The 17,844-nt window shown below is 36.0% G+C and overlaps 1 protein-coding gene across 1 annotated transcript in view; it reads left to right on the plus strand.

The window, feature by feature from the left end:
* UGCG (UDP-glucose ceramide glucosyltransferase) overlaps positions 1-16,855 on the plus strand; it is a 38,548-nt gene extending 21,693 nt beyond the window's left edge. The window contains exons 3-9 of the mRNA XM_018052597.1: positions 4,316-4,418; positions 5,123-5,224; positions 6,762-6,874; positions 10,138-10,316; positions 12,701-12,787; positions 13,277-13,466; positions 14,289-16,855. Of these exons, the coding sequence (XP_017908086.1) occupies positions 4,316-4,418; positions 5,123-5,224; positions 6,762-6,874; positions 10,138-10,316; positions 12,701-12,787; positions 13,277-13,466; positions 14,289-14,459 (945 nt within the window). The 3' untranslated portion in view covers positions 14,460-16,855. The remainder of the gene's footprint in view (positions 1-4,315; positions 4,419-5,122; positions 5,225-6,761; positions 6,875-10,137; positions 10,317-12,700; positions 12,788-13,276; positions 13,467-14,288) is intronic.

A 17,844-nucleotide genomic window follows, 5' to 3' on the forward strand; every position in this document is an offset into this window, starting at 1 on the left:
TTAATAGATTGAGGTTATGGTAACTGTGATTTTCTTTTCTTTTTTGCAAATAGGAGATGGGTTTACAGTGTTGAAAGTCTGGTGCCATGCTTGGATTCTTTATTGTCAATGATGACAATAAAAAATTTTTAAAGATTGAGAATAGGTTCAATTATTGAAAGATCAGCATAATACATGTAATAAAACTATTAAGTTTGAAAGACTAGAATTTTACCAGATAAATTTGAAAAATTATATAAACTATATAGTTCTTGAAAGTAAGTAAGTTGTAATAATAACTTGTCACAACTTTGAATTCAGAGCTATTTTCTTACAAGGTATCTTCCCTTCACTCAAAGGAAGCATCTATCTTTCACTCAAAAGTTACCCTAGGACAGATGTATTAACAAATAGTTCATTATTTACTCAGTGGCAGAGACTATTCTAGACATTTGGGGTCTAAGTCCATCCTGTAACAGAACTTACTATATTCTGCTGTAATCTAAATATCATCATAACATTTTTCTTTAAACATGTGTAGTTATTTATAAATGGTTCAAGATATTCCTACTTGATATGCAATATAATTGATTAATATGTGTTAATATTTTTCTACTTTAAGAGAATATTTTATGTGGTTTACTACAGTACAGAGTTTTTAGTCCTAATATCTACAGGACTGAATCAGTGAGGAGACTTTTCTAATACTAATTTATATATCTAAATTGAGCATCATTTATGCATCTAAATTTATTCATGGGAGTAACATTTATGATTATTGCAGTTTCAGATAGTTCATTCTTAAATGTCAAAGGACCAAATTGCAGTTTACAGATTGTCTATACCTCTCCTGGACTTAGCCTTTCAGTCATTTCACTGTTTGGAAAGCAAAAGGGAAATTTAGTTTAGCTATTTGTATAGAAAGCTTACTAAGATGAGGCTAACCTCATCTACAATATTCTGGGATTATTTCTGGATTTTATATATTTATTACTGTGCCCATTTATAGTGGAATTTACTATGCCTTGTATTTCTTTCAGATTTATAAAATAAATGTTTTCTTAAAATATTTTTAAAGTATAATATTTTTAATAAATGCTTTATTTTTGACCATGCGTTTATGTCCTTTTGATAGTATAAACATATCTGAAAAATTATTCTTGTGTCAGCTAAGAAAACTTTTAACCAACTTACTATCTTGTGTTTACCAGTTGCAGTATAGTTGGCATGATTTAACTATTCAAATACAGAGATTCCTAGCAAATTACATGTTTGGGCTGTGTCAAACCCAGAGCTCAAACACGGAGCTGAAAGTGAAGGTTCCTGGTTAAAATCTAACACTTCAGAGAAAACTTGAAATCCTACCTCCAGTTTGGTTTAAGTTTCGATATCAGAAACAACAAAGCAAAAGTTATTTAATACGAGTCTGAACGTTTTTCAGATGATGTAAATTGAATTTCATTTACCTTTTTTGGCTAATAAGGAGGTATTTATTTTTCATTTGAAGTTAAGTTCAAGATGTATAATCAATTTTTCAAAAATTCTAAATCTTGCATTTGAATTTGGGAAGATTCCCTGGAGAAGGAAATAGCTACTCGCTCCAGTATTCTTGCCTGGAGAATTCCAAGGGCAGAGGAGCCTAGTGGGCTGCAGTCCATAGGGTAGCAAGAGCTGGACCTGACTGAATGGCTGATAGACACACACACCTCCCTTACTTATACTCACACTGTAAGCACTGGAAAAGTTGTGCTGCAACCTGCTGTAGCCCTTATCTTTCCATCAAGCAGATATCTAGTGCTATATTACAGGGTTTTCTTTTGCTGGGGAAATAGCTGAAAGTAGCTTTTTTAATACTATTTTATGGAGTTGTATTACTTGTAAACATTTTCTTTCACTATATTCACTTAAAACACCTGTATAACAGCATAAACTCTAAAAGCATAAAACTATGCAGTGTTTGAAAAAACAATAAACTCTTTACAGCAAGTGTGACTGAGAGGCTCACTGTAGTAGGAAAGCGAATCATTATTTACACTCTTTGAAAAGTCACTTGCGTGTGTGCATGTGTGGTCAGTCGTGTTCAATTCTTTGTGACTTTTTGGACTGTAACCCACCAGGCTCCTCTGTCCGTGAGATTTCCCAGGCCATTTTCTCCTCTGAGGGATCTTCCTGACCCAGAGATCGAACTCGAATCTCCTTTGTCTCCTGCATTGCAGGTGGATTCTTTACCTTCTGAGCCATCCGGGAAGCCACTTAACCTTTCTAATCTTCATCATTAAGGTCACTGCCTCTTGGAGGTTCAAGCAAAAATTTTGGTTGGGAAGGTGGCTGACGTATTATGGGACTTAGAGTCAACCTTTGAAGAAATTTTAGGGTGTGGCAGGAATGATGCTCATCCTGTTCTCAGATTTTTATGTGATTTCTGGAGACCAGTGGCTGTAAAATTGCTTAGTTATTTCTGTACCTCTCAGGTGGTAATTTTGGTCAGTCATCATGAAGGTAGATATTGGATGGAATGTGTAATAACTACAGATAGGAAGTATGAGGAAAGTGTACATTGCTTGCCCCTCTACTTAAAATATTAAGAAAACTTTTTTTTTTTCACTTGAAAAAAAAAATCTTACCTTGTTAGCTAAACTTTCATTTACCTTAGTCCTGGTCCTTAAGTGCTCAACTATTAAATTCTATGCTGCCACTTTTTGCTGAGATACTGTATATTAGGCGAACAGTAATTAATTATTGCACTCAAGGCACTGTGTGCATTTTTCCCACACTTTTTACTTGTGTATGCTTATCAATGGAACTAAAGCAAACAAGCCTTCCCATCACCTTCTGCCTTGTATGCTATTTTTTGTTTAGTTATTTAGTTGTGTCCGACTCTTTGTGACCCCACGGACTGTAGCTGACCAGGCTCCCCTGTCCATGGGATTTCCCAGGCAAGAAGACCGGAGTGGGTTACCGTTTCCTTCTCCAGGGGATCTTACCCACACAGGGGCTGAACCTGTATCTCCTGCATTGCAAATGGATTCTTTACCGCTGAGCCACCTTTGTAGTTTTTAGATCATATAACTTTGTTATCTTTTTTCGTGGACATAATTAACTTTTCCTCCTCTGCTTAAAAATGTTCAGTCTATCTTAGAAAGAGAGTTTGGTAGGAAATTTGCTTTAGAGTCAGTGTGAATTTATCACCACTTTTGAAAAAAGTTGCGGCTTAGAATACATAGCCCACACACTAATACAGGAACATCTTTATGTATGAAAGCAAACACTGTGGAAAAAATTTAGTAGTTTACAAAAAATCGTAACTTAGAGCTCAGGATTTTATAAACCTGGTTATGTGTCAGAATCACCTCAGAGATTCTGATTCAGAAGTTTAAGGATGGGGCCCAGTATTCTCTTTCTGGAAAAAAACTGTCCCAGGATGGTTTTGACACAGCCAGCCAAGTGCTAAGGAATGACTTCCGTAATTTACTGTCAGAGTAAACATAGCTCTGAGCAAAATTAAATCCTGGGTGTTTTCATAGTTAAAAGGCTAAGCATGCTCTTAGAAGGATGCGTGCATACCTCTGTGTGTGTGTGTGTGTGTGCACACGTGTGTGCTTTCAGTCGCTTCCAACTCTGCAACCCCCTCAGGCTCCTCTGTTTTGGGGATTTCCCAGGCAAGAATACTGGAGTGGGTCACCATTTCCTCCTCCAGAGGATCTTCCCAAATCAGGGATGGAACCTGTGTCCCCTGTGTCTCTTGCTTTGGCAGGTAGATTCTTTACCACTGAGCTACCTGGGAATCCCTGCATTTTTAATCAAGTCAGATTCTATTTTCAGAAAATTATTATTCAACAGAAAATAGTCTTGAGAGAGTTTGGGAAAGCCCTTTAAATGTATCATAATGGTCTTTGATATGTAATTTTTAGCACCTTGATAAAATAATAGTAAGTTCAGAGACAAGGCTTCTAGACAACAAAGGGTGTGTTCATTTCTCTGGCTTTCTGTGTTGCTTTTACACTGCTGGCCACCCTGTGAGCATTTGGTAGATTTTCAGTGATGATGGCATGGAGAAGCTGGGAATCCAGCCATGCTTCAGCTGTGGGCCCTGCCAATCTCTTCATTCTCTCTTTGGCTGGCAAACAGGCCACTTCTGGAGAAGTTGCTCTCAGTTAAAGCAACACTTGATAATCCCTTAAGTGTTTGCATCCATTATGAATACTCTCTTAACTTCTAAACTTTGTGTATACAATTGCTTGTTTTTCTTAATGCTTTTTGATCCACCAGTAAGTGCTAATAATAAGTGATTATCTTTGTAAGAGGTTAATTTACATAAAATATGTTCTTTGACTAGTATGAAGTACTCCTCTGTGTCCAAGACCATGATGATCCAGCCATTGATGTGTGTAAGAAGCTTCTTGGAAAATATCCAAATGTTGATGCTAGATTGTTTATAGGTAAGTAACAAATTTTACAATAACCTTTTTGCTTTAATATATTAAGTATCAGTAATCTTCCTTGCATTAAACTATAGATTAGGGTTCTAGACACCATTAAAGTTATTAACATATTTGCTTTATGCATATTTGTTAGATATAGTAAAAGGTGTTTCTATCCTTTCACAAGGATAAGACAAGTTATAAATACAAATTTTGTTTTTCATATCAGGGATTAACAAAATTATCCCAGATTATGTTTTACTCATCAGCCACACATGAGAATCTGTTATTTTTGTTTCTTTAATAATTTCAATCTATGGCCTTTTCTATATCTCATTGATTATAATTGAGATTGAGTGGTAGAATTCATTCTTATAATATTGCAAAAAGAATATTTTCCCCAAAACCTACAGACTTATTCTAAATGCTCGTTAGAGATATACTTGCTATTAAATGTTTATTAATGTTTACCATTAACACAAGCTCTGAATTAGAAAACTGAAACTAATGAATTTTCAAAGATAAATGATGTACTTTCTTTTTGAGAATGAATAACTTTTTTCTAAATATGTTATTATGAATAATAAGAAGCATGATGTTAAAGTATATTTGTTTTAATTATTAAATATGCAAGCACTTTTCACTTCTCCTAAGTATATGTATAATAGAAAATATTTTCAATATGGCATGAATTGTTCACTGCTATACTTTTAAAATTTTAGGTGGCAAAAAGGTTGGCATTAATCCTAAGATTAATAATTTAATGCCAGGATATGAAGTTGCGAAGTATGATCTTATATGGATTTGTGATAGTGGAATAAGAGGTAAGGTTTTTTCTTACTTATTTTATAAAATTATTCATTCAATAATAAAATGCCAAGAGCAACCTGAAAATACATTTATCAATCATATTAGTTTACCTAATAAAGTAAGTGATTTTATCATTATTTCATGGTAGTATGTCAAGTTATACTTACTAAAATTTTGAAGTTTTTTTATGCTAAACTAGAATGTTACGCATATGAAAATGCTTTCATTTTGAAGAGAAAATTCCAAACATTAAAAAAAAAAAATAGTTGTGGTACATTATACCACAACTGTGGTATAATCAGCTTTTTCATGGGTCTACGTTTTCCCTTATTCAAGTGATATTCATCTTTTACTTTAATTTGTCTGTGGCATGTGCAATATACTATCTCATGCAAAGGGATAGAAGTTAATTGATACATATTTTACTGGAATTACATGCATTTTTAGAACACATTCATGGCTTTTTACTTAACAGATTTTTGCAGGACACCTTTTATATATTGAAATTATAATTTGTATATTTGGATTTTAAAAACATTTATACTTATAATTTCAGTGTTCCATATGATTCCATTATATTCTAATACCTCAGTTTTCTCAACCTCAGCACCTTGGGCCTGGGTACTTCTTTGTAGTCAGAGCCGTCCTGCAGATGTTTAGCAGCATCCCTGGCCCCTACCAGTAGCACATCTCTGTTGGTTGTGACGATCAGAACTGTCTCTGGATACGCCACCTGTCACCTGCAGGGCAGCAGTTGAGAAGCACTTCCCAGACGACTTGTATAAATAAGGCCCAAATGCACTTTTATACAGTAGATTGAGTTCTTAAACACTTGAAGGAAATAAAAATGAAGACCTGTAAAATCATATGAGATTTTTTTCTCTTTAGAAATGGGACAATGATTTAAATTTTATCAGCTTAAAATTTGAAAATTAGTAGTAAATGTGGCACTTCGACTTAATTAGATCATTACAGGACTAACAGTTCTTGGTCAGAGATTAGGTTCATTTTTCACATTTGCTGTCTTAAATTGTTTACCGTCATATATTTGTTATGTTTTCAGTGTACAAACCTCCATCAGGTATATTCTCATTCAGTTCTAATTAGCAGTTTTAAGAGAAAGAACATCTCCTACTCTCAGAAAGAGGAGGCTCATTTCCTGTGATTGCAATGCAGGAGCCAGAATGAATACTGAGGTCCTTGGACTTCCGCTACTATACCTTTTCCACTAGGACACATTGTCCATTACTCCAGTCTGGAGGTTCAGAAACAAGGACTGCTAACGTTTTCAAGATACCTCCCACCTCTGGTACATATTAGGTATTTAACAGCCTGCAAAGGTCCAGAATAAATTCCCTACCATATATTACCCTTTTTGAAATTTTCTATTCTACTCGGAAAAGTGATTGAGATTCATTTTATTAGACCTATATTCAAAGAAAACATTTATTAAGAATTTAGTACTCACAGAATATATTACATTCATGGGCATTTTACTAAAAGGAAATTTTTTTCCCCTCTCCCTCTGTACCTTTTTCTTTTGCATCATAGTGATTCCAGACACACTCACGGACATGGTTAACCAAATGACAGAAAAAGTAGGGCTGGTTCACGGGCTGCCATATGTAGCAGACAGACAGGGCTTTGCTGCTACTTTAGAACAGGTAAGTACAATGCCTATAGATAATATGCTTGTATAATCAGGTCCCTAATCTCCCAGAAGCTTGAGGCTATGCTGAGAGTTGGGCTGAGGTGCCTGAAAATGAAAGTGAAGTTACTCAGTGTCCGACTGTTTGTGACCCCATGGACTGTAGCCTGCCAGGCTCCTCCCTCCTTGGGATTCTCCAGGCAAGAGTACCGGAGTGGGTTGCCATTTCCTTCTCCAGGGGATCTTCCCGAACCAGGGATCGAACCCTGGTCTCCTGCATTCCAGGTAGACACTGTAACCTCTGAGCCACCAGGGAAGTCCTGAAGTTAACTGTATTAAGTCTGCTTTAACCTGCTGAGTGAGCGTCCCAGGTGGCACTAGTGGTAAAGAACCCACCTGCCAGTGCAGGAGACGTAAGGGATGCAGGTTCAATTCCTGGGTCAGAAAGATCCCCTGGAGAAGGGCATGGCCGCCCGCTCCAGTATTCTTACTTGGAGAATCCCGTGAACAGAGGAACCTGGCAGGTTACAGTCTATAGCGTCACAAAAAGTTGGACACGACGGAAGTGACTTAGCACACACACAACCTGCTGAGTACTGGCAGCCTCAAGTTGAGAGCAGCTGTTTTCATTAGTGAAGAAATGCTTAGGGCCCCGGAATCCCTCCCAACTGAACTTCCTGTGCCCTGGCAAGGAACAGATGTGCCCAGGAAATGCCTTGTGGTCTTATTACCAGCTTAGCACAGTATATTCTTTTTCCGTGTGGTCCTTACTTTCAATTCTTGAGTTCAGTTCCGGATTACCGACTTACATAAAAGTATGTGTTATATAGTTCTTTCAAAGATCCAGTCTGCAAATTATGCATCTTAAGTATCATGAAGTGTTTCAGTATATACAAAAAAAAGGAAAATTGCTCATATGAATCACTGTAAAATCCACTTGATTTCCTTCTACAACAGGTTTCTAAAATTATCTGAACAACTCGTGTTTTCCATTTTTACTCCACAGCTTAACAATATACAGACTTACGTGTAGGAAACTATAAGTTAGGAGGAAGTATAATGAGCAGAATAAATCAAAACACAAACCACTCCCAGAACCCTACCAGTTAGAGGAAGTTTCTATTTTAAAAAATTAGTTTATTTTAGCATCAAGACTTTTCCCCCTCTGTTTACTTTCTAAAAAGCAAAGTTGAGATTATACCAAAAGTAATTTGTATCTTATTTTAGTTACTTCATAAACTGTTCCCCATATCATTAATATTATTTTATAAAAGTAATTTTTATTGGCTTGATCATAGTTTGTTATGTAAGTGTATCCTATACTTCACCATTCATGTACTGTTAAACATTAGGAGAAAAGACTTGTCTTAATGTTATAACAGAAGGGTATACCGTTTCAATCTCCAAATATACCAACCTGAAGCATATCTGTATTTATATTCTTTTGAATTGCAACCATTTGAGGGTAAAGGGTACAGCGTAGAAACTTGCATTCAGCCTTTGGCAGTGTGAATCATACATGTATGCATGCTTAGTTGCTTCCATTCTATCCCATTCTTTTGTGACCCCATGGACTATAGCCTGCCAGGCTCCTCTGTCCGTGGGATTTTCCTGGCAAGAATACTGGAATGGATTACCATGCCCTCCTCCCAGGGATCGGCTGAGTCTCCGGCATCTCCTGCACTGCAAGCAGAGCTTACCACTGAGCCACTGGGGAAGCCCAGATACCACAATTTTTGTTTAGTAAAGAAACTCTAGGTAGTTACTTTAAAATTAAATGCTTTTTATTCTTATGCTCCATGTTATGCTTTTGTTTTGGAAATATCCAACTTGATATGTATGTCAATAATAGATATCTCCCAGATATACTCACTCCCTCAGTTTAGGTTTAATCCCTGAAAGTCATCATTACTTAAAGTGAATGGAGATAGGCCCGAGGAATTATTCCAGTCTATAAAGAAATCATGGGAGCCTTCATCACAGTGCCCAGTCCCACCTTATTCCTAAAACCTCACTTAATAACTGCTTAAGGAATTAAGATAGGTGCTTTTAGTTTTAGAAGTTTGGTTCAGTTCTATCCCACAAATACTAGGGCTTCATTCCAGTCTGGGCATAGGTTAGGTAGCAAGAATCGCATTCTGAATCGTCTGTGATTATTAGCTTATTCTATGCCATGTATGTGATTTCTGCCGTTAAGAAAGATCACTTCTCTCCATTTCGAGGTGCTATTGCCCTCCATATCTGTGAGTTCTACATCTGTGGCTTCAACCAGCTATAGACTCAAAGTATTTGAAAAAAAAAGTTGCAAAAGCCAAATGTGAATTTGCCTTGAGCCAGCAACTATTTACGTAGTATTTACATTGTATTAGGTGTGGTAAGTAATCTGACAGATATAGATAATACACAGAAAGTATAGTGGCAGAATTTTGGTCCAGGGCTTCTAGAACCAATCCCCCTAGGATACAGAGATGACTAATTAGAAAGGCAACATACTTAAGACATAAATAATAAATAGGTTTTATATCTGAGAAGTTGGGTAAGTTTGGATGACCATTTTATTCTACCCTTAGTTTAGCAGTTTGCACTTTTGATGACTCCAAAGCACGTTATGAAAGGGGCGGTAAATGGGAGACTATTAGTGTTCACCCTGTTTATGAAAAACACACTGAATAATGGGGAATTTGAGCTTAGTGACTTGGGCAGGAAACAGCTAACTACAAAAATATACAGCAAAAGAAATTAAGAAATAGGATTGTTCTTTTGGTTGATGTGCCTGTGAGTATTGTGTGTGTATAGCCACGTGCATACATGTACACATACACATATGTACATAGACCTGTGTGTGTAGATGTGTGTATATTTATGTGAAGAGTATGAAAAGAGGATACATTAAACATGAATATTGTATATCAGTAAGTGATATTTTCACCTCTGTTATTTAAATCCAAATTGTTTTACTTCAATAAATCTTTAAATCTTGGAGTTTTAGGAAAGACAGTATTTATTTGAGAATAAAGTGTACTTTTCCCTCCACGAAGTACATACTACTTCTTTGTAAAAGTGATAATAACAAGAGTAGTCAATCAAATTAGAAATTACTGACTGCTTGCTATATGTAAACATTATTTTGTACCACTGTTTATTCAAGTAGTGTATGTAAGAATAATAGACTGTTCACCCTATCATTCTTAAGTTCATTAGGAAAAGGAATTTATAAACATCATACTTCTAACATAAACTTCTAATTGTACATGTATGTTTCCGGTTTTGTCTTGGCAGGTGTATTTTGGAACCTCTCATCCAAGGTCCTATATCTCTGCCAATGTCACTGGTTTCAAATGTGTGACAGGAATGTCTTGTTTAATGAGAAAGGATGTGTTAGATCAAGCAGGAGGGCTTATAGCTTTTGCTCAGTATATTGCTGAAGATTACTTTATGGCCAAAGCAATAGCTGACCGGTAAGAAAACTAAATTAAATTAGGTTGTTGTATTTTTTATTTCCGAACTTATGTTGGCTTTTTCTGTTTGTTAAACCTGTGGATTAAGCGCTATTTTATTTTTTGCTAGTAAGTACAGAATAGTTTAGTACTTTTAGAATGTAATTCCTACTAATTATTCAGGTACACACTAATGAAGCAAATAAATGTTCTAATTTCTCTACATTCTTCAAATTAATGTGGTTTCAAAAACAATATGGAATTTACTTAAAAAACTAAAAATAGAGTTATTATATGATCCTGCAGTCTCACTCCTGGGCATATTTCTGAAGAAAAGTCTTAATCTGAAGATATATTTATCCCAGTGTTCATAGCAGCACTATTTGCAATAGTCAAGACATGGAAGCAACTCACATGCCTATCGACAGATGAATGGATGAAGATGTGATCTGAATATGTAATGGAATGTTACTCAGTCATAAAAAAGAATGAAATACTGTCTTTTGCAGCAACATGGACGGACCTAAAGGTTATCATATTGAGTGAAGTAAGTCAGACAGAGAAAGACAAATATCAAACTCACAGATGTAGAAAACAAACTTAATGTTTACCAAAGGGGATAGTGGAGGTCAGGAGAAGGAGATAAATTAGGAGTTTGGGGTTAACATATATACACTACTATATGTAAAATAGGGGACTTCCCTGGTGGCTCAGTGGTAAAGAATCTGCCTGCAATGCAGGTATGATCCCTGGTAGGAAAGATTCACTGGAGAAGGAAATGGCAACCCCTTCCAATATTCTTGCCTGGGAAATCCCATGGACAGAGAAAACTGGTGGACTACAGTCCATGGAACCACAAGAATCGAACAAGACCTGGTTCGACCTAAACCAACACCATCATTTATAAAACAAGTAGACAAGGGCCTACTGTTTAGCACACACATATATAGTAAGATATTATGGGAAAACCCCAAATGAACTTTTTGGCCAACCCAGTAAATACTGAATCACTTTGCTGTGCACTTGAAAACTATAATTGTAAATTAACTGTACTTCAATTTAAAAAATAAAATAAATACATTTAAACTCTTAAAAAATGTATGTGTTTGAAGTGGTTAAATTGAAGCTTCTCTGTGACTGTAAATTTTCATTATTATGAATGTAAATGTTTATGTGTTTTACAAGAATTAAAAGTATCAGTGCAGTCATAAAGCCAGTAGGTGAAAATTTAAAGAATGAGATTTCAAATTTTGAAATTTCTCAGTAGATTATTTGATACTTTGCTAAGAAGCTACCTAATGATTCATGATTGGCTTAATCACACTTTTCTATCACAAAATGACACTCATTTGCTTTTTTAAAGGGGGTTGTTTCCTTGTGTGGTAATTTACTGAAGATGTGATCTTAAAAGTTGAAGTATGTTTTCAAACTTATCATCTGGTGGTGTTAGTGGTCCATGGTTTCATATTGTTTCTCGTGAGATATGGAATGCCACTTTTGGTTTATATTTCTTCTTGAATATTCACATACATATCCCCCACTACTCCTTTTTTTGGTTAATAGTGTTCAGAGACTGTTAAATACAGGCCCCACTCCATTTAGTACTTTCAGAATGTCTGTATTTTAAGTTTATTAAGCTGTGAACTGAGGGGTTGTAGTTCCTTCCGGTTTTTAAGTGGTACTGTCATGGGCTTCTGTAATGACTGAAATGTGTTTAAGTATGATACACCCTATGTAGGGTGCTATCCTGGGACGAGGCTCACCCTAAACACTGGCAGTTGCTCACTTTAAAAGAAAAAAAAAAAAAAGAATAGCTGATTTACAGTATTATAAAGTTTTAGGTGTACAACATAGTGATTCAGTATTTTTATACATTATACTCCATTTAAAGTTATAGCAAAATTATGACTGTATTTCCCTGTTCTATTCAATATACCTTTGTTGCCTATTTATTTTATACATAGTAGTCTGTATATCTTCATCCTTTTCCTCTATCTTGTCCCTCCCTCCTTCCCTCTCCCCACTGGTAACCAGTACTTCTCTAACTCTGTGAGTCTCTTTTTTGTTTCGTCATTCATTGATTTTTTAAATTCCACATATAAGTGATAACAGAATATTTATCTTTCTATGTCTCACTTATTTCACTAAACATAATACCCTCTGTGTCCATCCACATTGTTGTAAATGACAGGATTTCATTCTTTTTCGTGGCTAAGCAATATTCCATTGTATGTATGGACAACATCTTCATCCATTCATCTGTTGATTGACAGGTTGCTTCCATATCTTGGCTACTGTAAATAACGCTGCTCACCCTTTATAGTAGTGAATAAGTACATAACCTGTCATCCTTGCATGTATGTGTTCATGATCATAGCTCATTTTATAACTGTCTTAATTTTCAGAGGTTGGAGGTTTGCAATGTCCACTCAAGTTGCAATGCAAAACTCTGGCTCATATTCAATTTCTCAATTTCAGTCCAGAATGATCAGGTAAGTCAGCTGGCTTTCTTCTTTTTACACTTTACTAAAAGAAAAAGGGAATGAGGAGTATTTTTACATGGTCTTAACTTGGTTTAAAAAAAAAAAAAATGAAAAGTCAGATTTTGTTTTATTCCAGAAAAGAGAAGTTAACTTCTTCATTAAAATAAAGTTAATGTCTCAGTATATTTTGTTTCCATTGTAAGCTTTCAAAAAACAGATGTTGAGACTTTGCGGTTTTTTATGCTGACCTCTATTTTCTAACATTTTTACCCCTGGAATTTTATGATCTTAACTCATCAGAGTATAGGCCATGCAAATAAATTTATAGACGTTTTTCTTTGAGACACTAAATAAATATAGAAAAGTGATTCATTAAATACTCTTTAAAGCTTATGTAAAAGGCCTTTAATGGGATGTAATGTTGATCATTTTGAGAAAAATTGATTAGTCTTGTAATCAGGCTGTTGTTTAAAGAAAATCCTTTTTTTTTTTTTCAAGGTGGACCAAACTGCGAATTAACATGCTTCCTGCTACAATAATTTGCGAGCCAATTTCAGAATGCTTTGTTGCCAGTTTAATTATTGGATGGGCAGCCCACCATGTATTCAGATGGGATATTATGGTATTTTTCATGTGTCATTGCCTGGCATGGTTTATATTTGACTACATTCAACTCAGGGGTGTCCAGGTATGTGGATAGGTTGGAGATCATTTGGTGAAACTAAAATAGTTTTGATTTAGAAAAAGTTGAAAATATGTCTGAGCCATTTTTTAGCCCCCCAGTGAAGATTAAAATCAAATTAAGCATTAGTTTCCTTAGTGGAATATGGACACAAAATGGAACTTGACTTTCAACTTTCAGTTGGTTATACAGTCACTTTCATTAAGACTCCAAAAAAAATGATGTTGAAGCAAATTGACAAGTCTTCAAACTTAAAATATGTTAGGATAGCAGTTTATGTTAATACTGCTTCTATTCCTAATGAACATTTTTCTTAACCAATATAACATGACTGTTACATTATCTAAAGCCATTTTTTAGCCCCCCAGTGAAGATTAAAATCAAATTAAGCATTAGTTTCCTTAGTGGAATGTGGACACAAAATGGAACTTGATTTTCAACTTTCAGCTGGTTATACAGACATAGTTTCTATGTATTTATTTTACATTTGGCTGTGCTGGGTGGTGCACGGGTTTCTCATTGCATTACCATCTCTTGTTGTGGAACACGGGTTTACAGGCTTAAGTAGTTGCGGTTCCCAGGCTCTGGAGCACAGGCTCAGTAGTTGTGGCGCACGGGCTTAATCGCTCCACAGCATGTGGGATCTTCCCGGAATCAGGAATCAAACCCACGTCTCCTGCATTGGCAGGCAGATTCTTTACCACTGAGCCACCAGGGAAGCCCCAAACTTGATTTTCTGTGGTGTCTTTACAGAGTTAGGCGGAAGTAGCTCACTTTTTAACCGGGTCTGTAATCAGTCAGTGAATTATTTATGTTCCTACTTCCTAGGGTGGCACGCTGTGTTTTTCAAAGCTTGACTATGCAGTAGCCTGGTTCATCCGTGAATCCATGACAATATACATTTTTTTGTCTGCATTATGGGACCCAACGATAAGCTGGAGAACTGGTCGCTACAGACTGCGCTGTGGAGGCACAGCTGAAGAAATCCTAGATGTATAACTACAGCTTTGTGACTGTACATAAAGGAAAAAAGAGAAGTATTATAAATTATCTTTATATAAGTACTTTTAAAAATCTACCTTCAGTAGTTTTATCACATGTAAAATGTTTTGGTATCTGTTCTTTAATTTATTTTTGCATGGCGCTTGCATCTGTGAAAAGAAAAAAGAAAGGAAGAAAAAAAAAAAAACACATCTGTAGTCTTGGCCAAATGGTTATATTTTATTTTGTGGAAGTAGAGAATCAAGAGAATTGGTTCTAGGAACCTGGGTTTGGTTTTTGTTGTTGTCATTTATTTTTTAAAAATATATAAATAAATCTATATATAAATGAATGTTCTGCAACAAACACGATGACAGTATCCTTCAGTAGAGAAAGTTTCTTACTGGTGAGTACACTCTTTTAGAACATGTATGAGATGGCAGCAGCTTTGTTGGGGTGGTAAGAGACTAAAAGGTGTAATCCCTTTTCATGTCTAAAGTGAAAGGTATTATGCAGTGGAGCGCCCACAACGAGGTACTAACTGAGAAACTTTTTCATGCTTCATGCCTACCTCTTGTAGTCGTTGCAGAGCAAATATAAATTGTAATATGATAGCTAGGCCTTGCAAAAACAAACGGAAAAAACTTTAAAAGTAATAATAACAAGAGAGCTGGAGTCTAGTATTTATATGAATCTGTGAGAAATATTTTTTCGGTCTCACCGCAATGAACCAAAAGTGGTTGAGTTTGGTTTTTAATTGTAGCCATGTCTCGAAGGCATCTTTTTGACCAACTCTTGTTGGTTCTGTCTTGAACCATTGTTAATCACTGTGCTGGTGAATCTTTGCTTCCCTGCCCCTCACCTGACCCACCCCATGTTTCCTTAACTTTTTGTCAGGGGCTGGGGGGAGGGGGGTTTGTCTTAGTGTGAGTGAATGTTTTGATAGTTGTGAGGAAAAATGCATTTCAGACACATTTCACACATGAGCTATTTTCTTACACAGTCTGTCTTATTGTTAAAAAGAATGTAATTTCATGATACAGGTATTTAATATCTTTTTTAAGTAAATAAATATTCTAGCCATCAAGAAATAAATTGCAGTAGAGTATTAAGAGGGGACAGAATGAGTTTTACTCTTAAAATTAATCAGTATCAAACTAAGTCTACTGTGTGTGTTTTTTTTTTTTAAATTCCTGTTAGTCTAGTCTTATTTAAATTGGATTTTTGTATTCCAGTTTGTATGACAAAATAGACTAGAACAGTTCCGGTTGTAAATGCATGCTCTGTTTCACTATTCTCTCCCCATCATGCCGCTAAACCCGCTTATCAGGTTGTGCTTAGCTTGTGGTGAACTGGACTTGTTTTTGTTTTTTCTTTTTTTAAAAAAAAGGCGAAAATGTAAGGGACAGTGCATAAGCTTTTCTCTCTTTTTTTATTGTAGTGGAATTTTTTTGCTTTTGCTTCAGAAACGGATGGCATGTTGTCCGTATGAATGCCTGCTGCAGGGCTGACATTGGCAATATGGCAGCTTCAAACTTTTTTTTGTTTCTGCAGTTTCCATGTCAAAGCATAATGTGTCACTTATTAGCAATAACTACATATTTATATGAATACTTTTTCACTTCACTGAGCCAGTTTCATTTAATTGTGTAATGAGTATATACATGGTTTAAATTGCAGTGTATCGGTAAACCTGTACATACTGTGTGTACACATTATATGCAAGCTTTCTCTGGGCCAAACTGCTTCATTCTTTTTTTTTTTTTTTTTTGCCTTATGATGAATTTGTTTGAAGGGCATTTTCTTCATGAACAAAGGCTTTGATGCATATTCCTTTCTATGTGAAATGGGGGGTAGTATTGTTCCCTGAGGAAAGTTGCACAGTGAAAACCAGTCTAGTTGTGACCCACTCTATTTATTTGTCATTGTCATACAAGCTGAATTTTGCTGACCATGTTTGTGATTTGTTGGTTTTGTTTAATGAAGTTTGGTTGATGCCATCTTTTGCACTGCTGAAATGAAATCTTGCTTATTCCTTAGTTTTTTGCTGATCTCAGTATGGGCAGTGTAACAGCAGAACCAAAATGGCTGGACAAACTTCTTGTGTTTGTAAATATTAAAATAAATGACTGTTCTGTATATGTGTTTTTTATGTGATAGTGGAGTATTTCCTTCCAATGAAGTTTCACTTAAGCAGACAGGGCGATTGTTTGTTTATGAGCAAGTTTGAAGTGATGATAAAATGATAAGAAATTATATACATGTTGAAGAAAGCATCACAGCAGAACTGTAGGAGTCCAAATTTAATAAACTGTCTAAAAAAAAAAGTGTCTATACTATACCATGTTTATTATTTAAAATCACTGTCTTAAGTTTTTCAAAAAATAAAAAATTTGAATACAATCAAAACATTAGCAATAATGTATTTTTATTTCATGTCTTTTATATTTTTATAAATAACATGTTCTACCATTCACAGCAGAATTATTCAAAGAAAATTTACCTGTGCTACAGATGAGATGAGAGGGAATGAGTGAAAGTTGCTCACTAGTGTCCGACTCTTTGCGACCCCATGGACTCTACAGTCCATGGAAATGCCCAGGCCAGAATACCGGAGTGGGTAGCCTTTCCCTTCTCCAGGGGATCTTCCCGACCCAGGATTTTAACTGGGGTCTCCTGCGTTGCAGGTGGATTCTTTACCAACTGAGCTATCAGGCAGTCAGGCTTTTCTGTATTGGCCTAATGTTAAAATCACCTGAAGAATCTTTTTTAAAGACTACAGATGCCTGGGCCCTGCCTCTGAAGTCTGGTTTTAATTATTCTGGGTGAAGCCTGAGCACTGCTCTTTGCTCTGTGCAGGCAGATTTGAAAATTCCTGGCCCATTAAAACATTTAGAAAATACTCAGTGGTCCTCTAGTCTCCTCTCACCTGCACTTACAACCTGATCTCAGCCTTTGAGATCTTACCACCCAATGGCTAGGAAAGGTAGATCCCAGCAAACGAATGGAGTGGCCTCACTGCTGGAGACCTCAGAGAGAAATAGACTACGTGCCACCCCGCACACTAGCCACGACCAGGCTCCTCCCAAGCTTGGAGGCATCCCCAGGCCTGTTTTACCACCAGCCCTCAGAGAAGAATGCTTTTAACTGGAGAGCCAATCCCAAGGGAGAAAGACTGTAGAAGGGGTTTGGCTGTGACCTGCCAGAGGCCCCACACCTAGCACCTTGACCTAGTAAGCAAGCTCATTCCTCTTGGTCTGTAAAGTAGACTTCTAATTCTAATGTTTCAGAAATGATCAACAAAATTTGTGCGTAGGTCTTAGAGTTTTTATAGCTAGGCAAACTTTGAAGAGCTCTTGCCCTTGTTTTAGAGTAAAAAGCTGAGACGTCCACTGTGAAAGCT

This window comes from Capra hircus, chromosome 8 (genome assembly GCF_001704415.2).
Source record: "Capra hircus breed San Clemente chromosome 8, ASM170441v1, whole genome shotgun sequence".
In the NCBI taxonomy this organism is placed as follows: domain Eukaryota; kingdom Metazoa; phylum Chordata; class Mammalia; order Artiodactyla; family Bovidae; genus Capra; species Capra hircus.